Source organism: Panicum virgatum, chromosome 2K (genome assembly GCF_016808335.1).
Source record: "Panicum virgatum strain AP13 chromosome 2K, P.virgatum_v5, whole genome shotgun sequence".
NCBI classification, from domain to species: Eukaryota; Viridiplantae; Streptophyta; class Magnoliopsida; order Poales; family Poaceae; genus Panicum; species Panicum virgatum.
This window is the reverse complement of record NC_053137.1, coordinates 63,274,321-63,292,824: the sequence shown is the minus strand read 5'-3', so window position 1 is coordinate 63,292,824 and position 18,504 is coordinate 63,274,321. Positions and strand designations below refer to the sequence as shown.

The 18,504-nt window shown below is 45.8% G+C and overlaps 3 protein-coding genes and 1 pseudogene across 14 annotated transcripts; 3 read left to right on the top strand and 1 right to left on the bottom strand.

Annotated features, from left to right (window-relative positions):
* Positions 1-53: 53 nt before the first annotated feature.
* Positions 54-1,114, top strand: LOC120693990 (protein TsetseEP-like). Its single transcript, XM_039977184.1, has one exon. It carries the CDS (start codon positions 280-282, stop codon positions 871-873), a length of 594 nt encoding a protein of 197 aa, XP_039833118.1. The 5' UTR covers positions 54-279; the 3' UTR covers positions 874-1,114.
* A 2,861-nt stretch (positions 1,115-3,975) lies between these two features.
* LOC120693913 (protein PELPK1-like) lies at positions 3,976-4,905 on the top strand. 4 transcript variants are annotated; one of them, XM_039977120.1, is made up of 2 exons: positions 3,976-4,484; positions 4,593-4,905. In XM_039977120.1, the coding sequence occupies exons 1-2, from the start codon at positions 4,048-4,050 to the stop codon at positions 4,675-4,677; spliced, it is 522 nt and encodes a 173-aa protein (XP_039833054.1). In that variant the 5' UTR covers positions 3,976-4,047; the 3' UTR covers positions 4,678-4,905. The 4 variants fall into 4 exon arrangements, with proteins under 4 accessions (XP_039833054.1, XP_039833045.1, XP_039833048.1 ...); XM_039977111.1 differs by having other exon boundaries at positions 3,976-4,559; XM_039977114.1 differs by having other exon boundaries at positions 3,976-4,567; positions 4,601-4,905.
* Positions 4,906-5,537: 632 nt separating this feature from the next.
* On the bottom strand, positions 5,538-7,911 carry LOC120693964 (Krueppel-like factor 14). 9 transcript variants are annotated; one of them, XR_005683267.1, is made up of 5 exons: positions 7,418-7,906; positions 7,160-7,316; positions 6,509-6,627; positions 6,179-6,366; positions 5,538-5,888 (listed from the first exon to the last, which is right to left on the bottom strand). XR_005683267.1 is itself a non-coding variant. In XM_039977142.1 (5 exons), coding segments are annotated over exons 1-5 (372 nt in total). In that variant the 5' UTR covers positions 7,424-7,906; the 3' UTR covers positions 5,538-5,886. The 9 variants fall into 9 exon arrangements, 3 of the variants coding, with proteins under 3 accessions (XP_039833076.1, XP_039833067.1, XP_039833062.1); XR_005683278.1 differs by having other exon boundaries at positions 6,509-6,584; positions 7,260-7,331; positions 7,418-7,904; XR_005683265.1 differs by having other exon boundaries at positions 6,509-6,584; positions 6,971-7,316; positions 7,418-7,904.
* Positions 7,912-12,267: 4,356 nt separating this feature from the next.
* LOC120693950 lies at positions 12,268-13,148 on the top strand (annotated as a pseudogene).
* The last annotated feature ends 5,356 nt before the right edge of the window (positions 13,149-18,504 follow it).

The window sequence follows — 18,504 nt, the reverse complement described above, 5'->3', positions numbered from 1 at the left end:
CTCGCCCGATCCGTCGACAACCCCATTAATCCCAGGACTGGAACTGTACGTTCGCCCAGGCAGCCGTATCGATCACAGAAGCGAAATGAAGCTGGGACGGCTGGAACGTCAAGGCTCTCTGGCCACCGGCCAACCAGAAGCGCTGGGGCGAAGAAGGGGACGACACCGACACCGACACCGGCGGCGCCGGTGAGCTCGCTCCTCTCCTATAAATACCACGGCTCGCCTCCCGTTCTCTGCATCCAGCACACAGATCGAGTTGATCGATAAGGCGGAGCCATGGCTGCTTCTTCCACGACCACCATGTCCTTTGTCTTCGTCCTGGCGTTGCTGCTCTCGTGCGGTGGCGTCAGCAACGCGGCGCGGCGGATGCAGGAGCTCCCGAAGCCCGACGTGGCGCCGCTGCCCAAGCCTGAGGAACCGCTGCCGGTGCCCTCGCAACCCCTGCCCAAGCCAGAGCCGCTGCCTGTGCCTGAGCCACTGCCGGTGCCACCCCAGCCACTACCCAAGCCAGAGCCGATGCCGGTGCCACCACAGCCAAAGCCCGAGCCGCTGCCGGTGCCCCCGCAGTCCCTGCCCAAGCCTGAGCCACTTCCCGTGCCACCACCGCCCCTTCCCAAGCCGGAGCCGCTGCCGGTGCCACCGCAGCCCCTTCCCAAGCCGGAGCCGCTGCCGGTGCCACCGCAGCCCCTTCCCAAGCCGGAGCCGCTGCCGGTGCCACCACAGCCCAAGCCGGAGCCGCTGCCAGTGCCACCACAGCCCCTGCCAAAGCCTGAGCCCCTGCCCGTGCCACCACAGCCGAAGCCTGAGCCGCTGCCGGTGCCACCGCAGCCCCTGCCCCAACCCGGGCTGCCGGTGCCGCCGAAGCCATGATCGATGAGCTATGGCAACATATTATTGACACGGCGCTCCAGTGATTATTTTCTACTGTATCTTGCTCATCCGTGTGACCATGCGTGATGCTTTCACAGATTTGTATAGCTAGTGTGTATCATATTTGCAGTGTGGAATGGTGTGTGCATTGCCATGCCATCTCATCTGATCAGGCCATGATCTGTGTATTCTGGCTGAGATCCATGTGTATAAATAAATAAATGGATTCGTTTGTATATTCTGTCGTCGCACCATTCAACTTGAGTTCTCGACCCATGAGTTATGAACAAATGGATTCCAAAATTTCAGTGAAGCCATGGACGAATGAATTAATTTTCGTGTGCATCACATAGGTCTCTTGAATGTTTGGGAAAAAAGTATTTCACAGGTTCTCATTGTTTTATGTTCAGATGTCATGTTTCGTGAAAATTACTCGCGGTCCTTGCAGCTATTGCATAAACATGCAGATCAAACTCCATTGAGGCAATTTACTGTGGTCAGTTTTTTTTTCCCCTTATATATACCAACAAATTGGCAAACTGCTCTCTGTAGTAAGATCTCACCGAGGTTTTTACTCGAGCAAGGTTCTAGTAATTTTTGTCATCTAAAAATGTGATGATCTGAGTTCTTAACTCGTTAGAGCCCTATCTATGCATAGTCTTTATATTAATTATTACTCTATGAACTAAATTGATACCAAATTAAACTTACCAAAATATATCAAAAGAGCTGGCTATTAGGCTCTTGTGATGCTATAATCTATCCAAGAGTTAATTTTCTAACTACCATCACAAAAGAGCTAGAGTTGGAAAATACCATCGTCACAACGTGAGTTGCAGAATGACATCACAAAGTGTCTTTGAGTTGCAAGTACCATTCCTTCATGTTTCCCATCCAAGACAACGTTTAAAACCTGTTCTTTGGAGGGATTCTTTTTGGAAATTTCAATAATAGTTCCCATATTATTCTTTTCTCTTTGCTTGTGGGTCAGAACTAATTTGATTTTTTTATTTAGGAAATATACTTTAACACTATTTTGAACTATCTTATTATAACCTCATAGCAATATTTTAGGAGTTTCTGAGATTAGTAAATGGCTTATTTTATTTTTTGAAGTGCTAAACCTCACCTAAATGAATTGGTTTTACTTTTATTGTAGAAATCTGATGAGATTTTAAAGTCATGAATTTCATAGAATTTGCGTTTCCAAAATATTTGACAAAACTAGTAACATAGAATTCCAATACAAAGTGGAAACAAGATGAGAATACGGGCACTGATCTTATAAAAGTTTATCTATCGGAAAAGTTCTCTAATGTCTGCCTGTGAAGGAAAACATGCTGGAATGGTATTTTAATTTGCAACTCAAAAGACATGTTGCGATGGCATTCTTAAATTCAAAGTTCGTTGTGATGGTATTTTCTAACTCCAGCTCTTTTCAGAGGATGGCCTCATGACGAGTAAAAGGATATCTTTCAGAGCCACAGCAAAGTTACTTTGCAGGGCGGTTCACGGTTGTGTGTAACGTGCTCCAATGTTCAAGATGAGGGCATGAGGCCATGCTGACGCCCTATCAACCACAACTAACCCAACATGCAAGAAACGGAAGCAAGCGTGTCTGCAGCTAGCAAATTCAAACAGTATTAGACATACGATCATTTTCAGCTCGATCTTGCATCCGTGTCAGATGACATTTCTCCCTCAATCACACACTGGTTCACTCATTATCGACGTGGCAGTGTAACAGTATTTGTCCTTTACGGCCGGCCTTGACATTTTGGTGGTCCGGTGCGGAACAAAAAATGGAGGCCCCCATTCACCATAAAATACAAGATAATATTGAAAAAACTTATTATCATTAATGAATTAACCTACGTAGCTGCACATACTAGCTAGGCTATGTAGTTGCATGTACCGTGATTTGTTGGCACTTGTAATTTGACAGACCTGTTAACATAACAATTTTAAGAGACCCCTAGTTTTTGATGGTCCGGTGCGGTCGCACCGTCCACACTGGCCCAGCGCCGGCCCCGCGTCCTTGAGCCCAGATATCTCCATATTCACAGCGGCCGTACTGCGCCGGTGACCTAACGCCTGAACGCTGCTACGCGAAAGCGTGCTCTACTACATCACCAACCTGAGCACTCAACCACCTTGGTCATCAGTTGGACTTCAGCAACTCGATATCGGGAACGCCTGAGAAACAAACTTCTAAAAGGATGACGAAAACGACCAGAACCTACTACCACGCGCAGCAGCTGAACTACCACTCCGTTTTATTGCCAGATGATCTGCAAGGAGGATTTGTAGTATCTCTGTACTTGACCATCGATCTGATGTACGTAAATGCCATTTCAGTCAGAGAGATCATAAGCTAGTTGTTAACTCCTTTTCTGGTTTAATGTCCTGCTGTGTGTAGTACTACTGGCTGCGTACGTTGCAAGTACCTGTCTTATCTTAGGGCCGTCGTCGTTTTCAACCCTATCTGGAACTACCAAAACCAATCGTTTCGTCAGCTTAGTTTTCACGTGTGTCCTCTGTACGTATCTCAGCTATCTGCTTTATGTTCTTCACATCCACGGTATCAACTTTGTGGTATAGATTCGGTAGCCTAACCACAGAAGATGTGCAGCACACGTGTTACCTATAGGCACTAACAGTAACTAGTAGGCTTGTGTGTAAAGATAAATAAAGCATGCATCCACCAACCAGCTCACGCATATTTCAGGGGAAAGGGATCCGCTGCAGTTCGGCAGCCTGCAGTTGGGCCACTGACAGGTGGGCCCGCGTGTGTGGGGCCCACGTGTCAGGGACACCACTGCAGGGCACTCAACTGCAGCGGATCTCGTTCCTATTTCAGGGTATTCTCAACCGATTAAACCAGACACATGTATTAGAGATAACATTTTGGAAAACTAAGCTGAGCAGATGACCTCGAGGCTAGAGGTTTCAGGAGAGAAAAAAATGCAGATGACCTACTGCTACCAGCAGGCACCAAAGACCAGAAGAGTCCTGCAAACACACACACATGCATGCAACTATGCATGCAGCAAGGCCTTCGCTTGGCATCTATAAATAGCGGGCTCCTCTTCCCTTCCAGCCATCACAGCATCACAACAAGAACTAGCTCACATCCTCTCACTAATACATTGAGATCGCAGCTGAGAATCTGACATGGTTTCCAAGAAAACCATGTCCTCCCTCGTGGCGCTGCTGCTCGCATGCAGTTCCATGAGCAGCGCGGCTCGGTACCTGGAGGAGACGAAGCCCGAGTACCCGCCGCACCCCGCCGTGCCGGAGATCCCCAAGCCAGAGTACCCGCCGCACCCCACCGTGCCGGAGATCCCCAAGCCCGAGCTGCCACCACACCCCACCGAGCCAGAGCACCCCAAGCCGGAGCTGCCGCCACACCCAACCCTGCCGGAGCTGCCCAAGCCTGAGCTGCCACCGCACCCCACCGTGCCGGAGCACCCTGTGCCAGAGCTGCCACAGCCCGCCGTGCCGGAGGTGCCTCACCCCGTGCCTGAAGTGCCAAAGCCCGAGCTGCCCCACCCTGCCGTGCCGGAGGTGCCGAAGCCCGAGCTGCCGCCTCACCCCGAGGTACCGGAGCTGCCGAAGCCGGAAGCTCCTCACGTGCCGGAGGCGCCGAAGCATGAGCTCCCGCCTCACCCCGAGGTACCGGAGCTGCCGAAGCCGGAAGCGCCTCACGTGCCGGAGCCGCCGAAGCATGAGCTTCCGCCCCTGCCCGAACCCGAGCTGCCGAAGCCGGAGAGCCACTACCCGGTGCCAGAGGCCAAGCCATGATCGAATGAATGAACTGCACATGCGCCCGTGTTGCTCCAGCTAGTAAAAACGCGTTCTGTTTCTGTACTTGGTGTGCATACATACGATGGAGTAGTATAGGAGCGTGACGTTCAGTGTTGTACGTTGTGCTTGCTGCTTTGATTTATCCGTTGATGTCCTACCTGTATATGTATATTGCCTTCGGCGTATCATCATATATATACACGAATAATTTCATTACTTGTGCTATTATTGTCTCTAAAGTCTGTTAATTATATAATCAGTGGATTCGATCTCCAAATTAATTCTGCACAAGACACCGCTATTCAGTACCCTGGGTATGGAATAACTATTCCGTACCCGAGCCGCCCCGAGCCCATCGACTCGCGCCCGTCCGCGCGCCCAGCCGTCGCGAGGTTGTTTTGAACGCGCGCCTGGTTTTGAACGCACGCCGGTTTTCCTCTCCATCCCGCACACGCACGTCTCGTCTGCAGTTCTTTTTTTTTTTTTGAAATCGCTGGAGTTTACGATATGGCCACGCCATGCACAACGGCGCCGGCAGTCTCGATGAGTTAAGCATCGTGAAATCATGTAGTGTGCTTGTGAACCGTAAAACTCCCAATTATTGACAACTGATGAAGTAGTCTAATAGTAAAAAATTATACTCTCAACAAAAATACAATCAAGGTAGCTTTATCAGCATGGACATAAAAACTTCAATTCTATAAAATCTATCATCAAAGTCAATTAATTTCCTTGTCACAGACATGTGTGAACATAAAAGGCCTTCCCAATCTCATATAACAAAACATATTGATGCAAAAAATCTTATTATCTTAAACAAACCATACATTTTTTCTGAGCCGGTTCATAATACCATAAGCACACAAGATGAAGCCATATTGGCATCACTATTTCTATCATCTGCCAATCCGAACTTACATTTTCATAAGAATCTATACAGAGAGGTTTTAAATATACCATCCTCACATGAAACTCACAATCTATCTACTGTACCATGGATGCTCTGCAGAAAATTCATTGAGTGCTGAACAGGGGAATCAAAGGGGAATCGTCCCTAAACACCTAGGCCCCATTTGGCCAGGCTCCGCTGGCTTTAGCTCTAGCCACTGTAGCTGGCCGAACCAGTGCCACACAGGCTCCTAATTGTGATGATGGGGTCCCCTCAAAGATGGCGCTTTCAATGGAGATCATTGTGTCCACCTCACATCCTGCAAAAAAAAAACAATTGAATATGCTAGCGTCATACTTGTAGATTGACTTCCTAAAAATTATTTGAATGAACATTTTTAAGAAAATCACTAGCTATTGCACAAACACCAAGGTATTTAGGAGCGGGAATTAAATCACTAACTGAATTATTGAAAGACTATCCTTGGCACAAGCATGATTTCTTTGGAACACATCATCACACCACAAGGCTTAGAAAGAATAACATCACAGGCATGCAAATGGATGTCTCAGAGAGACATGAACCATCACTCTAACAAGAGTTTTATACATCGATCAATGCTTGCGGCTGGCCGGCCATGCCACAGGTGGTCTGTCGCTCTCCAGCAAGCAGCTCCTCTTGTGCACGCGATCTCCAGCAAGCAAGCAACTCCAGGCTTCATAACGGGTGATCTCCAGCAAGCGAGCAACACCGCCAGCACGTGCAATCTCCGGCAAGCAGTCCTAGTATCCAACTTGCTGCACAAAATACAGGCATGATTGATGAGCTGACAGTTACCCGTTGCTACTGCTGCTGCTATCCTAGTGCACACAATTCAGAAAGAGATGCCTAGCTATCAGCAACTATTTGGCAGGCCTGCGATCCCTCTCCAGCCAGAACCTTTGCAGATCCCATGTCGTTTCACTTGGCAACCTCCCTGATGGCCTTACAACATTCTTCTCCTTGCTCTGCACATCTGTAGGTAATACTGAAATCAGTAATTTGATGATGAGAAAAACCTAAGGGATTTGAGACGTAGCAAGATTTCAGTACGAGGACATTTTTTAACTGATGCTGGAGATACGGGACAGAGGTTGGAATGGGCAAGGAGTAATAAAAATAAAAAGAACCACTTTTGTTCATACTAGGAATATCTGATCTGAATCATGGGTAGCGTGCTTGAGATCTTTTAGTAAACTGTCAACTAAAAATGATTGTCAAGAAGAAAAAAAATCAGCACAGTATAATCAGTACAAACTACATGAACATGAGACAGAGCATGCAGAAGGCTTGGTTACATCGAGATCACAATTCAATGCTCACAGTTGGTAGTGTCAAAAGCATTAGGCACACGAGATTTACCCAAAACTGGGTGCAGTCTCGATTCAAGTATCAATGCATCCAAATAGATGTGCAGATACATTGAGCTCCAACACCAAATGAGATCTGACTCAATGTGCTTTCACGGGAAAAGAATTAATCCAGCTTTCTACTAGATTATTACTCATCAAAATTGCTGTGAAAAGCTGAATTCGTGATTGTTTGACTGACCTGCTAGCTCAAATCCTCCATCCAGCATGTGTACTAGATCTCAATTGCAGACGAATCTATATGTGCATATGGAACAAAATGCGTTGATGCATCTATTTACCAGCGATTCAGCTTCCTCCACGCCGGACTGGATCTCGAACAGCTTTTGCTTCCTTCTCTGCGGAGATTCAACCTAATCAGCGAAACAATCAACAAAAGCTGGGGCTCCCCAACGGAATCAAGATGGGGAATCAGATTAAACAGGGGAAGCTTGCTTACCTCCATCAAGGGCAGAGGCAGCGGTGCACTTGCGGGAGAGGGAGGCCGCGGCCACGCAGTATTGCCTCTCGCAGCCCTCGAACACCTTGCTCATGGCTGCTGCTCGTGGCTCGCCTCGATCTTGGAACGGGCTCGCGGAACGGGGTCGGGATGAGGGAGCACCGTCGGAGGAGGGGAGTGGCGTCGACCCCGTCCCTACGCCGCTGTGCCCACCACCGGCGGTGGGGGCCGCCGCTGCCGGCGGGGAGGAGGAGGGGGCGGGGAGGCTGCAGTTGCCTCGTCGTCCCGCGCATCGGCGGCGGCGGCGGGCGGCGATGGAGGAAGCTGCGACCGGCAGGGTGGTGAGGACGGGAGCTGGGTGGTTGGGTGTGGATCCGGCTCCTGCTGCTCCTTCCTCCCATGAATCTGATGCCTCCCGACGCGCTGCCGCCATCAGGTGCACCGGCGGTGGGGCCACCGCTGCCGGCGGGGGAGGGGGGGGGGGGCGGGAGGCTGTGGGCGCCTCGTCGTCTCGCGCGTCCGCGGCGGCAGGGGGGAGCTGGGCGGTTTTTTTTTGATGAGGGGAGCTGGGAGGTTGGGCGTGGGGATAGGGGTGGAGGTGGTGGGGGATGTCGCGATCGGTGCGCCGACTGACTCAGGAATGGAATTGCTTATTCCATACCCAGATACTCAATAGAGCTAATATATATATGACACCGCTATTTCATACCCTGGATATGGGTATAGAATATTATTCCATACCCGAGCCCCCGCCAGCACGCTTGCTAGCCCCCGCACCGACGCGGGCAGAGCGAGCGCGACTGGTTTTTTTTTGGAGCGTGCGCGGTTTTTCATGCCCATCGTGCGCTTCGTTGTCCCTAATCGCTGGAGAAAAGACAATCGCCTACTTCTGGAACCACGGTGTAAAAAGAATAATTTTGTGATTCAGTTACCCTGCTAGTCCATTACGTGATATGAGCTACATGTAGCTTGTTTTATATTTTATAATCTTGCGCCTTGGTATTTACAATCGCACATTTTGTAGTAACGAGATGCATCATACATCTATACCTTGATTGGTCAACAAGAGTATGTTTTCACCGTTTGAAAACAACGATGGTACACTAGATTAAAAAAGAATTAATCTGTGCCAGTACGTGGAGAGCAACAATTGTTTTTCCAAGTGGCAGTACAATATTTCCAATCATGCCATGTAATCAAGGAATACAAAATTGAACAATAAATCCAAATTTATTCTCTATCTGCTTGAAAAACAGTCTTGTCTGTTGTAGTCATCCTTTTAGCTGGCTTTTGACCTCTTAAACAATGGCATTTTTAGCCTGCAATGGAATCAGGAAAAAAATAAAATGAATGTTGTACACCAATCACCTAAGTGATAGGCTCAACTGTACAATTTTGTAGACCAAATGAAGTGATCACAAATATTCCCATGAGTAACCTGATTCAAAATAAAAAAAAAAGAATTATCTCTGCTGCGCCAATGAGTATTTCCAACGTTCAAGAAACAAAAGTGATGGCACTGATATGGAGCATAGCTAAGACAAGGTGGTAATACAGGCTGGCCTTACTAGGCAATTAAGCTCACCTCTGCATCAGTTTCTGCCAGAAAAATGAGCAGTGCAGATTCAGGAAAAATCTCCAATGTTACGAAGAGCTTAAAACTGCATATGACCTTTGTCAAAAAGAAATCAATGGTATGTTTCCATTAATATGAGATAATCCTAGGATAATGAAGGGTATGTTTCCATTAATATGAGATAATCCTAAAATAATTAATTGCATGGCTACAGGAAAGAAGCAGCATGCATGTATCATTATCAAACTGAAATTATTTCTCAGCTGTAAATTTGAACAAACCTGCATGCACAACAGTTACACAACAAACATCAGCAACAAAGAGTACAAGTAATCAGTGTGCATCCAAAATTGAGCAGAGGATATGGCCTTCTTCCATCGAACGAACAAGAACTAGTGGTCCTCCTGCCCTGCACAGACCCATCTCACCATCTGGCCATCTTCCCTGCATCCAAACCAATAAATCAAGAACACTGCAATAATCCATGTATCCAGCATCATACCAATTGGTTAGTAATACTAGGATGTGTGGAGTGTTCCCTGTAATTGTTGACTTGACCATTTGCTCGTCCAGCTTGCTCCTGCATCTCGCTCACTATCCTGATCCAACAAATTATCATATTTAACGAAGCATGTCAGAAAGAAATGAAATATATTGACAAGAACTGCAGTCATATTTGGTATTTGGGAGCACAACAGAACAGAGCCACTGCATTCTTCCTGATCTCGAAGGAGAACGGTTGGATTTTTTCATAGATAGTAGGAAGACACTGCTAGTTTGATAGTTTGCTCGGAAAAACAAATAACTTGAATCTGTAAACATGAGATTAGGGATTGGGGCATGCAGATGGGACTGACTTGGTGATCCATTCATGGAGGCGGAAGAGCCACGCCTGGGATGCAGGGGCCTCTCGCCTGGGGAAGCATTGGCCGCACATCGCGTAGATAGAGGTGGACATCATCACGTTGTGCCGGGCCGAGCCCACCGTCCCCATCATTCTTGGGCGCCCACAGTCTGCGCCCAGCGCCATCATCTTCCTGGGGAGCTCTGTCGGGCCACCGATTGCGCCGCCTAGGGGCGACGAACCTGCCACAGCGCAGCTCACCGCTCGCTAGGTGGACAGGGGATGGTGCCGCCATGGATCCGGGAGGATGGGCCAGCCATGGCGCCGCCGCCGTCGAGAGGAGGGATGGGATTGGAGGGGGCAACTGGCGACAAAATTGGAAGCTCGCGTCTCCTTCTCTCCTTCCAACGTGGCCACGCCCGTGTGAATGTGCCGGCGTTTTTTGGTGAGACGTGGAGCAAACCGCGAGCAGGAAAAAAAACCGGTTGAAGCGACCGGAGGGACCGCTGGCTCCGCTGGGTCGCTGGCTGAGTGCTGGTCGGGTAGGGAATAGCTTATTCCATATCCAGGGTCTAGAATAGAGCTATAATATATATATATAGACACACGTCACAGGACAGCCTTCAATTTAGCACTGCTATATGAAGGAAAATACTTTATGTTTCCTACGCTATCTAATTTGTATTGCTTGTTTGGGATCAATGTACAGATTGATTGTCCTTCGCTCCAAAATCAATCCGTTGCCCTTCGTTGCATGTTCCATTTCCATAATCCTTTCTAAGATGCATGCCATCGACGTTCATAATGCATTATCGGTACAAACATAGAAGTCAGAGTTAGTAAACCAGTTTGAAGCCCAACCATGCATCTATAACCTAATTAATCTGTTTCAATAGAATAACATCCGGTTACCATTTTTTTTCCAAAACAGGAAAAGAGTTTATGGGGACCAAATGCCACTCATTATCAAAGCTCATAAAAATTATAAAAGTATAAAGAATTTTATTTACAAGGCGTTATCTTTTGGTACCAAATAAATCCAGCTCTGCTATATCTCAACATATATATTACAATCGAGGCTGATTAACAAAATATTTTACCACAAATAATTACAAAACATTGCCCCGATGAACAAAATGTGAATGACATTATTCAAATAATTTCATTTTTCAAGAGCCCAAAATATTAGGCTGTAGCCTCTAGGAGGTCAAGGCCGGGACGCTTTTTTCCCATCATCTAAAAAAAAGAGCCCAAAATATATCTCTTTGACAATTCAAATCACCACACCAAACCCACATCTACCAGCATGCATGCCATAGTACACTACTTGCTAAATTTCTAGATGGCTGATTAAATCCATTTACGCAATGTAATAACGCAGACACTGCTCTCCCACGCTAGATATGAACACGTGAATTTAAACCCAAGTCAGTTACGTTGGATGCGCTTAATACCAGATTGAAGTAGTGGCGGCCGGGTTGGGGGTAAAATGATCATGTTTGGTTTGCGCTATGCTAGGGACTGTAGCAACTTTGACCGCTAATTAAAAATATTAAATGAAGGCAGTTTACAAAACTAAGTTCAGAACACCTGCGCTAGAAACCCTGAAGAATCTAGTGAGACCTTTGACCGCGTGATTAGAGCATGGTTACTGTAGTATCACTGTAGCCAATCATAGATTAATTACCGTTATTAGATTCATTGCGAAAAGTTACACCCACCTCTAACAAAGTTTTTACAAATAAACTTCGTTTAGTACTCCATGCATGCAAGATTCCTTTCCCAGCGCAAATTGCGCTAGGAAACCAAACAAGGCCAATATCTTCACCACCATGACCCAGTGCAGAACCAAGTTCAGTACAACTATAATGGGATCAATTTCAAGTCAAATAGGTGATAATGTGCCTTTGACTCTCTGAGAAAAAGCAATTGTTGAAGCAACTGAGAGAGGCTAACAACTAATCCTTCTTTTCTGTGTGATACCAAATAAGCGGCGGTACATGCAAGCTGATTGTAGTTATTTGACAAACAAAATGGCTACTCCAACATGAAAGCAATGCCCTTTGAACATTTCACACAGGATCGGAGTAGCTAGTCATTTTCAACAAACTTCAGAACTATGCTACTGAACCACACATCTCATCAGCATGGCCAGACACATACGGATTGATGAGATACGATCGATCGCACACGTGTCTCCAGAAAGCACGTGCTTCAACCAACCAGATCGATCAGCTCTCAGTATTCAAAACCAACTAAACCGAACTATGTGTACACAAGCAAAGGGATCAGGGAGGGAGATCACAAGGACAAATCAAGGACCAAATTCTAACAAACACAGAGATGCAGATGACCAACCCGCTACCAAAATACAAGATGGTTACATGCATTTGGCTCTATAAATACCATACTTCTCTTCCCTCGCAGCCATCACACACAACGATCTAGTCCGCTCTACTGAGGCTCGAGGCACAAAGCTCACTAGTGTTAAGCATCGAGCCATGGCTGCCAAGAGCACCATGGCTTCCCTTGTCCTCCTCATGGCGCTGCTGCTCTCGTGCAGCGGCATGAGCGGTGCGGCGAGGTTGCTGGAGGAGGCGGCGCCCAAGGAGGAGTACCCGCACCCCGCCGTGCCGGAGCTGCCAAAGCCCGAGCTGCCGCCGCACCCCACGGTGCCGGAGCTGCCGAAACACGAGGTGCCGGCGCACCCCGCCGTACCCGAGCTGCCGAAGCCTGAGCTGCCACCTCACCCCCACCGTGCCTGAGCTGCCGAAGCCTGAGGTGCCGGAGTTGGTGGCGCCGAAGCCCGAGCTGCCTCCCCACCCGGCCGTTCCAGAGCTGCCGAAGCCCGAGGTGCCGGAGCACCCCGCCGTGCCGGAGTTGCCGAAGCCCGAGCTGCCTCCCCACCCCGCCATTCCAGAGCTGCCGAAGCCCGAGGTGCCGGAGCACCCCGTCGTGCCGGAGCTTCCGAAGCCTGAGCTGCCTCCTCACCCCTCGGTGCCAAAGCACGAGCTGCCACCGAAACCCGAGGGCCACTACCCGGTGCCAGAGACCAAACTATGATCGGACTGCGGCATCACTGTCACCGCTGCCCAACAATAAATACGTCCTGTATTTGTGAATGTCCTCCAAATACAGCATTATCTTGTATTATTAGCACACATATTCGTCTGTTACGTTTCAATGTTTGTATAATTGTATGTTGTGGTGCATTGATTTGTTGTACATTGGAGATGTGCTTATGTATTGCTCTTTATGTAACAAAGAGAGTATAGTATACATTTACATGTTTATGAGGCTTGTTTCATTTATCTTAGAGTAATATTTTTTTCGTTTCTACTAAGTAATGATGAGTTATCTATATGTCCAAATTCTGCAAATTAAATGATGTGTGAGCTGTGCAAATACATGGCGCTGACTACAGGATAAGTATAAATCGGATTTCAACATAGCAGTACTATGAAGGATTTTCCATATGTGTTTATGTTGGATGAATCTATTGGTATTTCTAGTTCCAAGGATCAGTGCCCCGTAAAAATTGTGCTTCATTCCTTAGCATCCTTCAAAAGTTTGCCAAATTTACATCTATAACTCATCACAAAAAACAATTATCCCAAAGAGAAACACTATTTATGTTTTTAGCATATTTTATTTCAATAATCTGTCAGATTTTCAATGTTGTATCCCTATAAAAAATTTTCCAACCGGGAAGTAAAACATCCCAAGCAGAGAAATAAAACAATCTTAAAAAATTAGGGGTGGCGAGTTTTCTAGCAAAAGTCTGTTGGGTAAGTTAGCAATGTTCCGATCTAAGAAAAAAACATTTCAAAATAAGATGTTCCAAGTAGATTGATAAAATATTCTGATTTTCTTTCATGTTTTCTATTATATATAGAGGGATTAATCCAAACTGTTAGATTTTATCCAAGACCCCGTTGGGAACATTTATCTCTGAATTTAATCCCAAATCAAGAGGAAATAATCTCAGCTCGCATCTTCGTTTAGATAAAGGATAAACCGGTGGATATATGCAGCCAAATCAGCTCGCGTGCATCTATATACGATATCAGAAAGCTTGCAGGGCGGATGCGCATTTGCATGCATAGTCTGACAAACTGTAGAACGCATTTCAAGACTCATTTTCCTAACCGTTCAGACTGTGACAAATTGGAGAACTGAAGGGGATTTCTGGGAGTTGATGTTTATAGCAAACACCGAAGAATGGCGGACTTACATGCAAGCAGCTCTTGACCGCGGGTGACCTCTTGCAATGCTAATTCAGATTCACCAGAAGGCAGCCCATTTCGGTGAAGGATCAACAAGTACATCATCTCATATGAACCAAGTAGTGGAACAAGAAAATGAAGATCAGAATATGCATGTCACAGAACCTGAGCCGCAAGGTATAGCTGATCAGGTAGGAGAAAAAGAAGATCAGAACGTGCATGTCATTCAACCTGAGCCGCAAGGTTTAGCTGATGAGGGTGAGCGGATCCCTAGAATTGTGGAAGCTGTACATAATGAAGACCAAGAGGCTCGAATGATGGAAGAATGTGGGAACTCATCAGACGATGAGGACTACCCGTTGCTAGGTGAATGGAGAGGCAAAGGTTTTGGAAATCCAGTGATACAGGATATTACGAGTAATGAGTACGAATACAGAGAGAATGAGGTTGTGCAGGGGGCAAAGTATCCTAGCATTGAAGCTGTGAAAGATGCTGTGAAGCTTTGTGCTATATCGTTGAGGAAGAAATTCAGAGTTGTGAAGTCTAGCAGCAAAGAATATGAGGTGAAGTGTATCAATGACGATTGTACACGGCGAGTACATGCCTACATGGGCAAGTACAAGACACACTGGGAGTGTTCAATTATTACACCACATACATGTAGATTAACTGTTGTTGCTCAAACTCACCATAACATCACATCCACTTTCGTTGCCAAAAAGATGTATGAGGTGATTCTGGACAAAATTGATTATGAGCCAAAATTGATAATTAGGGACATCGACGACCGTTTTCAATATAAAATCAGCTATGCAAAGGTTTGGCGGGCAAGACAAAAGGTGTTTGAGATGAGATTTGGCACATATGAGGCATCATATGATAACTTGCCTCACATGCTGTCAGCAATTGTGCAGAGAAATCCTGGAAGCGCGGCTGATACCTACATTGTACCGAGTTTAGATGGGGGACCTGGGTTTCTGCTTCGTGCTTTCTTCTGCCTTGGTGCATGTGTGAGGGCATTTATGTATTGTCTTCTTGTTCTATGTATTGACGGCACATTCTTGACAGAAAGATATAAGGGGACAATACTGACAGCGATTGGAGTTAATTGCAACAAGCAGGTGGTTCCCAGCGCCTTTGCTTTTGTTGAGAATGAGAACACAGAGAGCTGATACTGGTTTCTTGAATGTGTGAAGATTCACGTTGTTGCTGGAAGGCCTGATGTTTGCCTCATCAGTGATAGACATACTGGTCTTCTAGCAGTAATAAGGCAACTACATGAAGGAAGTCGAGGACAGCCTCCTCTATGGCTAGATGTTGTGAGTAGGTGGTGCATAAGACATATGGGTGCAAACTTTTATGAGCGCTTCAAGAATAAGGAACTTATGAATTTGTTCAAAAGATTGTGCACTCAGAATCAGCAGCGGAAGTTTGATGTATTGTGGCAGGTGCTAGATAACATGTGCGCCGAGCTGCTAAAGGAACAGGCCTCAACCTCCAGCCGGAGACGTTCCGGCGGTGGAACTTTCACACAGTGGATTAAGGATGCACCTAAGGAGAAGTGGTCAATTCTATACGACACTGGTGGTCGTCGATATGGGATCGAGACAACCAACCACGCAGAGTGTTACAATATGGTAATGCGTCATGTTCGTGGATTTCCTCTTGTTGGCATAGTTGAATTCATCATATACGGATGCACAAGGTACTTCAGAGAGCGGCACCAGGCAGCTGCTGTCTTACTTAATGATCCAGGTGTGATTTTTTATAATAGGGTCACTAACTACATGGAAGAAAAGATTGAAAAGGCTCAATATCATAGAGTGGTCTCCATGGACACAAAGGATCAAATGTTTGAGGTTTCATGCAAGGACAGGACAGGGCAGGGTGTCCGCAGACAAAGGGTCGTTCAGGATTGCTTGATAACGCCGGAAGGCAAGGTTTTTTGCAGATGCAAGAAGCCACAGCTTTTTCACTTACCATGCTCCCATGTCATTGCGGCATGTTCAGAATCTGGGTTGGATCCTGGGGTTTTTGTTTCACAATATTACAGAAAAGAAACCGCTGTGCACACTTGGGGCCATGAAATATATGGCATAGGCAGTCTGGGATCATTCACTACACTAAATATCTCTCCAATTTACATTCTCAATCCAGATGCTAGGAGAGGGGTAGGTCGACGGCAGACACTTCGTATCCGTAACGGAATGGATGAGTCTGAGGCAGGAAAGAAGAAAAAAAGATGCAACCTGTGTGGAGCAGATGGTCACACTTACAAGAAGTGCCCTAAAATACAAGAAGATAATGCTGGTGCTGAGGTTGGACCTTCTGGAAATCCCACCGATGGATTGCCTCCGGATTTTGGAGCTCGTCGCGTCTAGATTTCGTTATGTGTGCATATATATTTGAACCAGATGTGTGCATATGTATTCCGACCTGTATGTGATAATTACATTTCGTTATGTATGGATATGTATTTGCACCAGATTGTAGCATGTAATATTACGAATGTATTTGTGTAGTAACATTTCTTGGTTGTAGTTCTAAATGTGTAGGTTGGTTCAATTATATTGCTCGCTTGGGACAACCACTGGGCCTATCTATATGTCTATCAATATTTTCAAAGCTTTATTTGAATTGTTCTGTGTTTTGCTTGATGGTCTGTTACTGGTTGACCAGATGTGATTGCAAAAAAGAAAATCAAGATAAGAGCATCCGTAAAGGAGAAAGACATCATCATCTGAAGGCAAGTTCCTTCGGTAGCAAAAGGAAAAATTTCTGTAATTAATATTCCTTAGAGTTGTTCTGTACTTTTCAACCCTCCTTGAAGAATTATGAAAAGAAAAATCAAAGACTCCGCTTGTACAAGATGATAATTGTGCATGCATTTAATAGAGTTTCCACTGTACGCTCCCTGATTATATATATGATGGCTGGAAGAACAATCCAAGAACACAGAAGAGAGTGGTAACTCAAAATTCATATCTCACTGGAAAAACTGGAAAGTGTACTGAAAATAGAAGGGTAGTTACGAATCATAAATTTTCGGTTTGTAATACAGTTTTGTAAACAATGCTACGATTACAAAGCAGAGACCTAAGGCGTTCGTACTACTATATACTTGAACAATGAAAACCATGGCATGTGCAACATGATTACCTCGTGTTGTGAGTAAACCTAACATGCCTTAGGAAATGTAAAATGACGGGATTACATGGTTGTGCTTTACTGAGTGCACCGGAGATATTTTCCCTTCCTAATAGCTTCAGACCCTGCTTCCTTAGCACGGCGGGCCCTCTCTCGCTTCCTCTCCCTATCAGCTTCACGTTCCTCTGCCTTCTGACGTTCCACTTCTGCAATCCTCTTCTGAATCTCTTCCTGGTTTTCTTGCGTTTCTCCTCCATCTGTTCTTCATGCAGCATTCATTGCCAACTTTGTGCAGCCCACCTTGCTTGACGCTCCACGTGGTCCTTATCATGCTGAGATTGCTCGGTGTCTAACCACTGCACGAAATCACATAGAGGCGGTGGAGTCTTTCCCCAAATCATGTTAGAAGTCATTACTAGATCTGAAAGTGACAAACTCTGATAGTGTTTTGTAGTACATTTGCTCGGTCCTTGCTGTAATGCTTGGGCGGGTCGTACTCGTAATTCTCGCACATGAAGAATCTCTTGCCAAAGTCGTCCCCCCAAAACCCTTGATTTCATTAGTTTACACAAGGATCCGCAAAAACACATAGGCACCTGTACTCCTTGGGGGACTGTTTCCGTCACCTTATTCCATGTAATGTAGGTGGATCCTGAGAATGACATGGTGTTGAGCCCTGGCAATCACAAGTGAGCAATCAGGTTGCTAATATACTATATCAACGCTAATCATTATCAGTAACTACACCTAAATGTACAACTAATCACTCCTAATAATAATTAAACTATTTTATAACAATTTTCTAATATTTTCTACAATTTTCTAATATTATCTTGCATTTTTTTATTTTTTACTTCTCTAACAATTTTTTAGTATTTTCTAATACTAAATCTAACACTAAATGTACTATATCAACGCTAATCACTACAAGTAACTGCACCTAAATGTAACACTAATCACTCCTAACAATAATTGAACTGATTGCTAATCTACTGTTTTAAAAAAATAATTACAACATAATCTATTTATAAAATGTAGAAAATTTTAGTTACATAAAATCGCCGGCTTGAAAATCCGACAGGGCTTCGCCGCTTTGCCTCTCCCTCACCCCTCCTCTCCATCACTCCCTCTCTTTTCTTTTTTTCTGGATTTTTAGTAAGCCAAATGAGGGGTGAGGGGCAGCCAACACCTTATGTAGGGGTGGGGGGCCGGCCGCCCCGCAGCCGGGCGACCGGCCCCAGGAACCTGTCTGTAATTTTTTTTTGTTTTTTTTTGCTGATAAGCCCCTGCCGCC

Bases quoted from the DNA above. Each gene is read 5' to 3' on its own strand.
- LOC120693990 (XM_039977184.1), top strand. From the start codon at position 280: ATGGCTGCTTCTTCCACGACCACCATGTCCTTTGTCTTCGTCCTGGCG.
- LOC120693913 (XM_039977110.1), top strand. From the start codon at position 4,048: ATGGTTTCCAAGAAAACCATGTCCTCCCTCGTGGCGCTGCTGCTCGCA.
- LOC120693964 (XM_039977128.1), bottom strand. From the start codon at position 7,850: ATGGCGGCAGCGCGTCGGGAGGCATCAGATTCATGGGAGGAAGGAGCA. The intron at 7,317-7,417 runs GTAAGCAAGCTT...GAATCTCCGCAG, and splicing joins TGCCTCTGCCCTTGATGGAG to AGAAGGAAGCAAAAGCTGTT.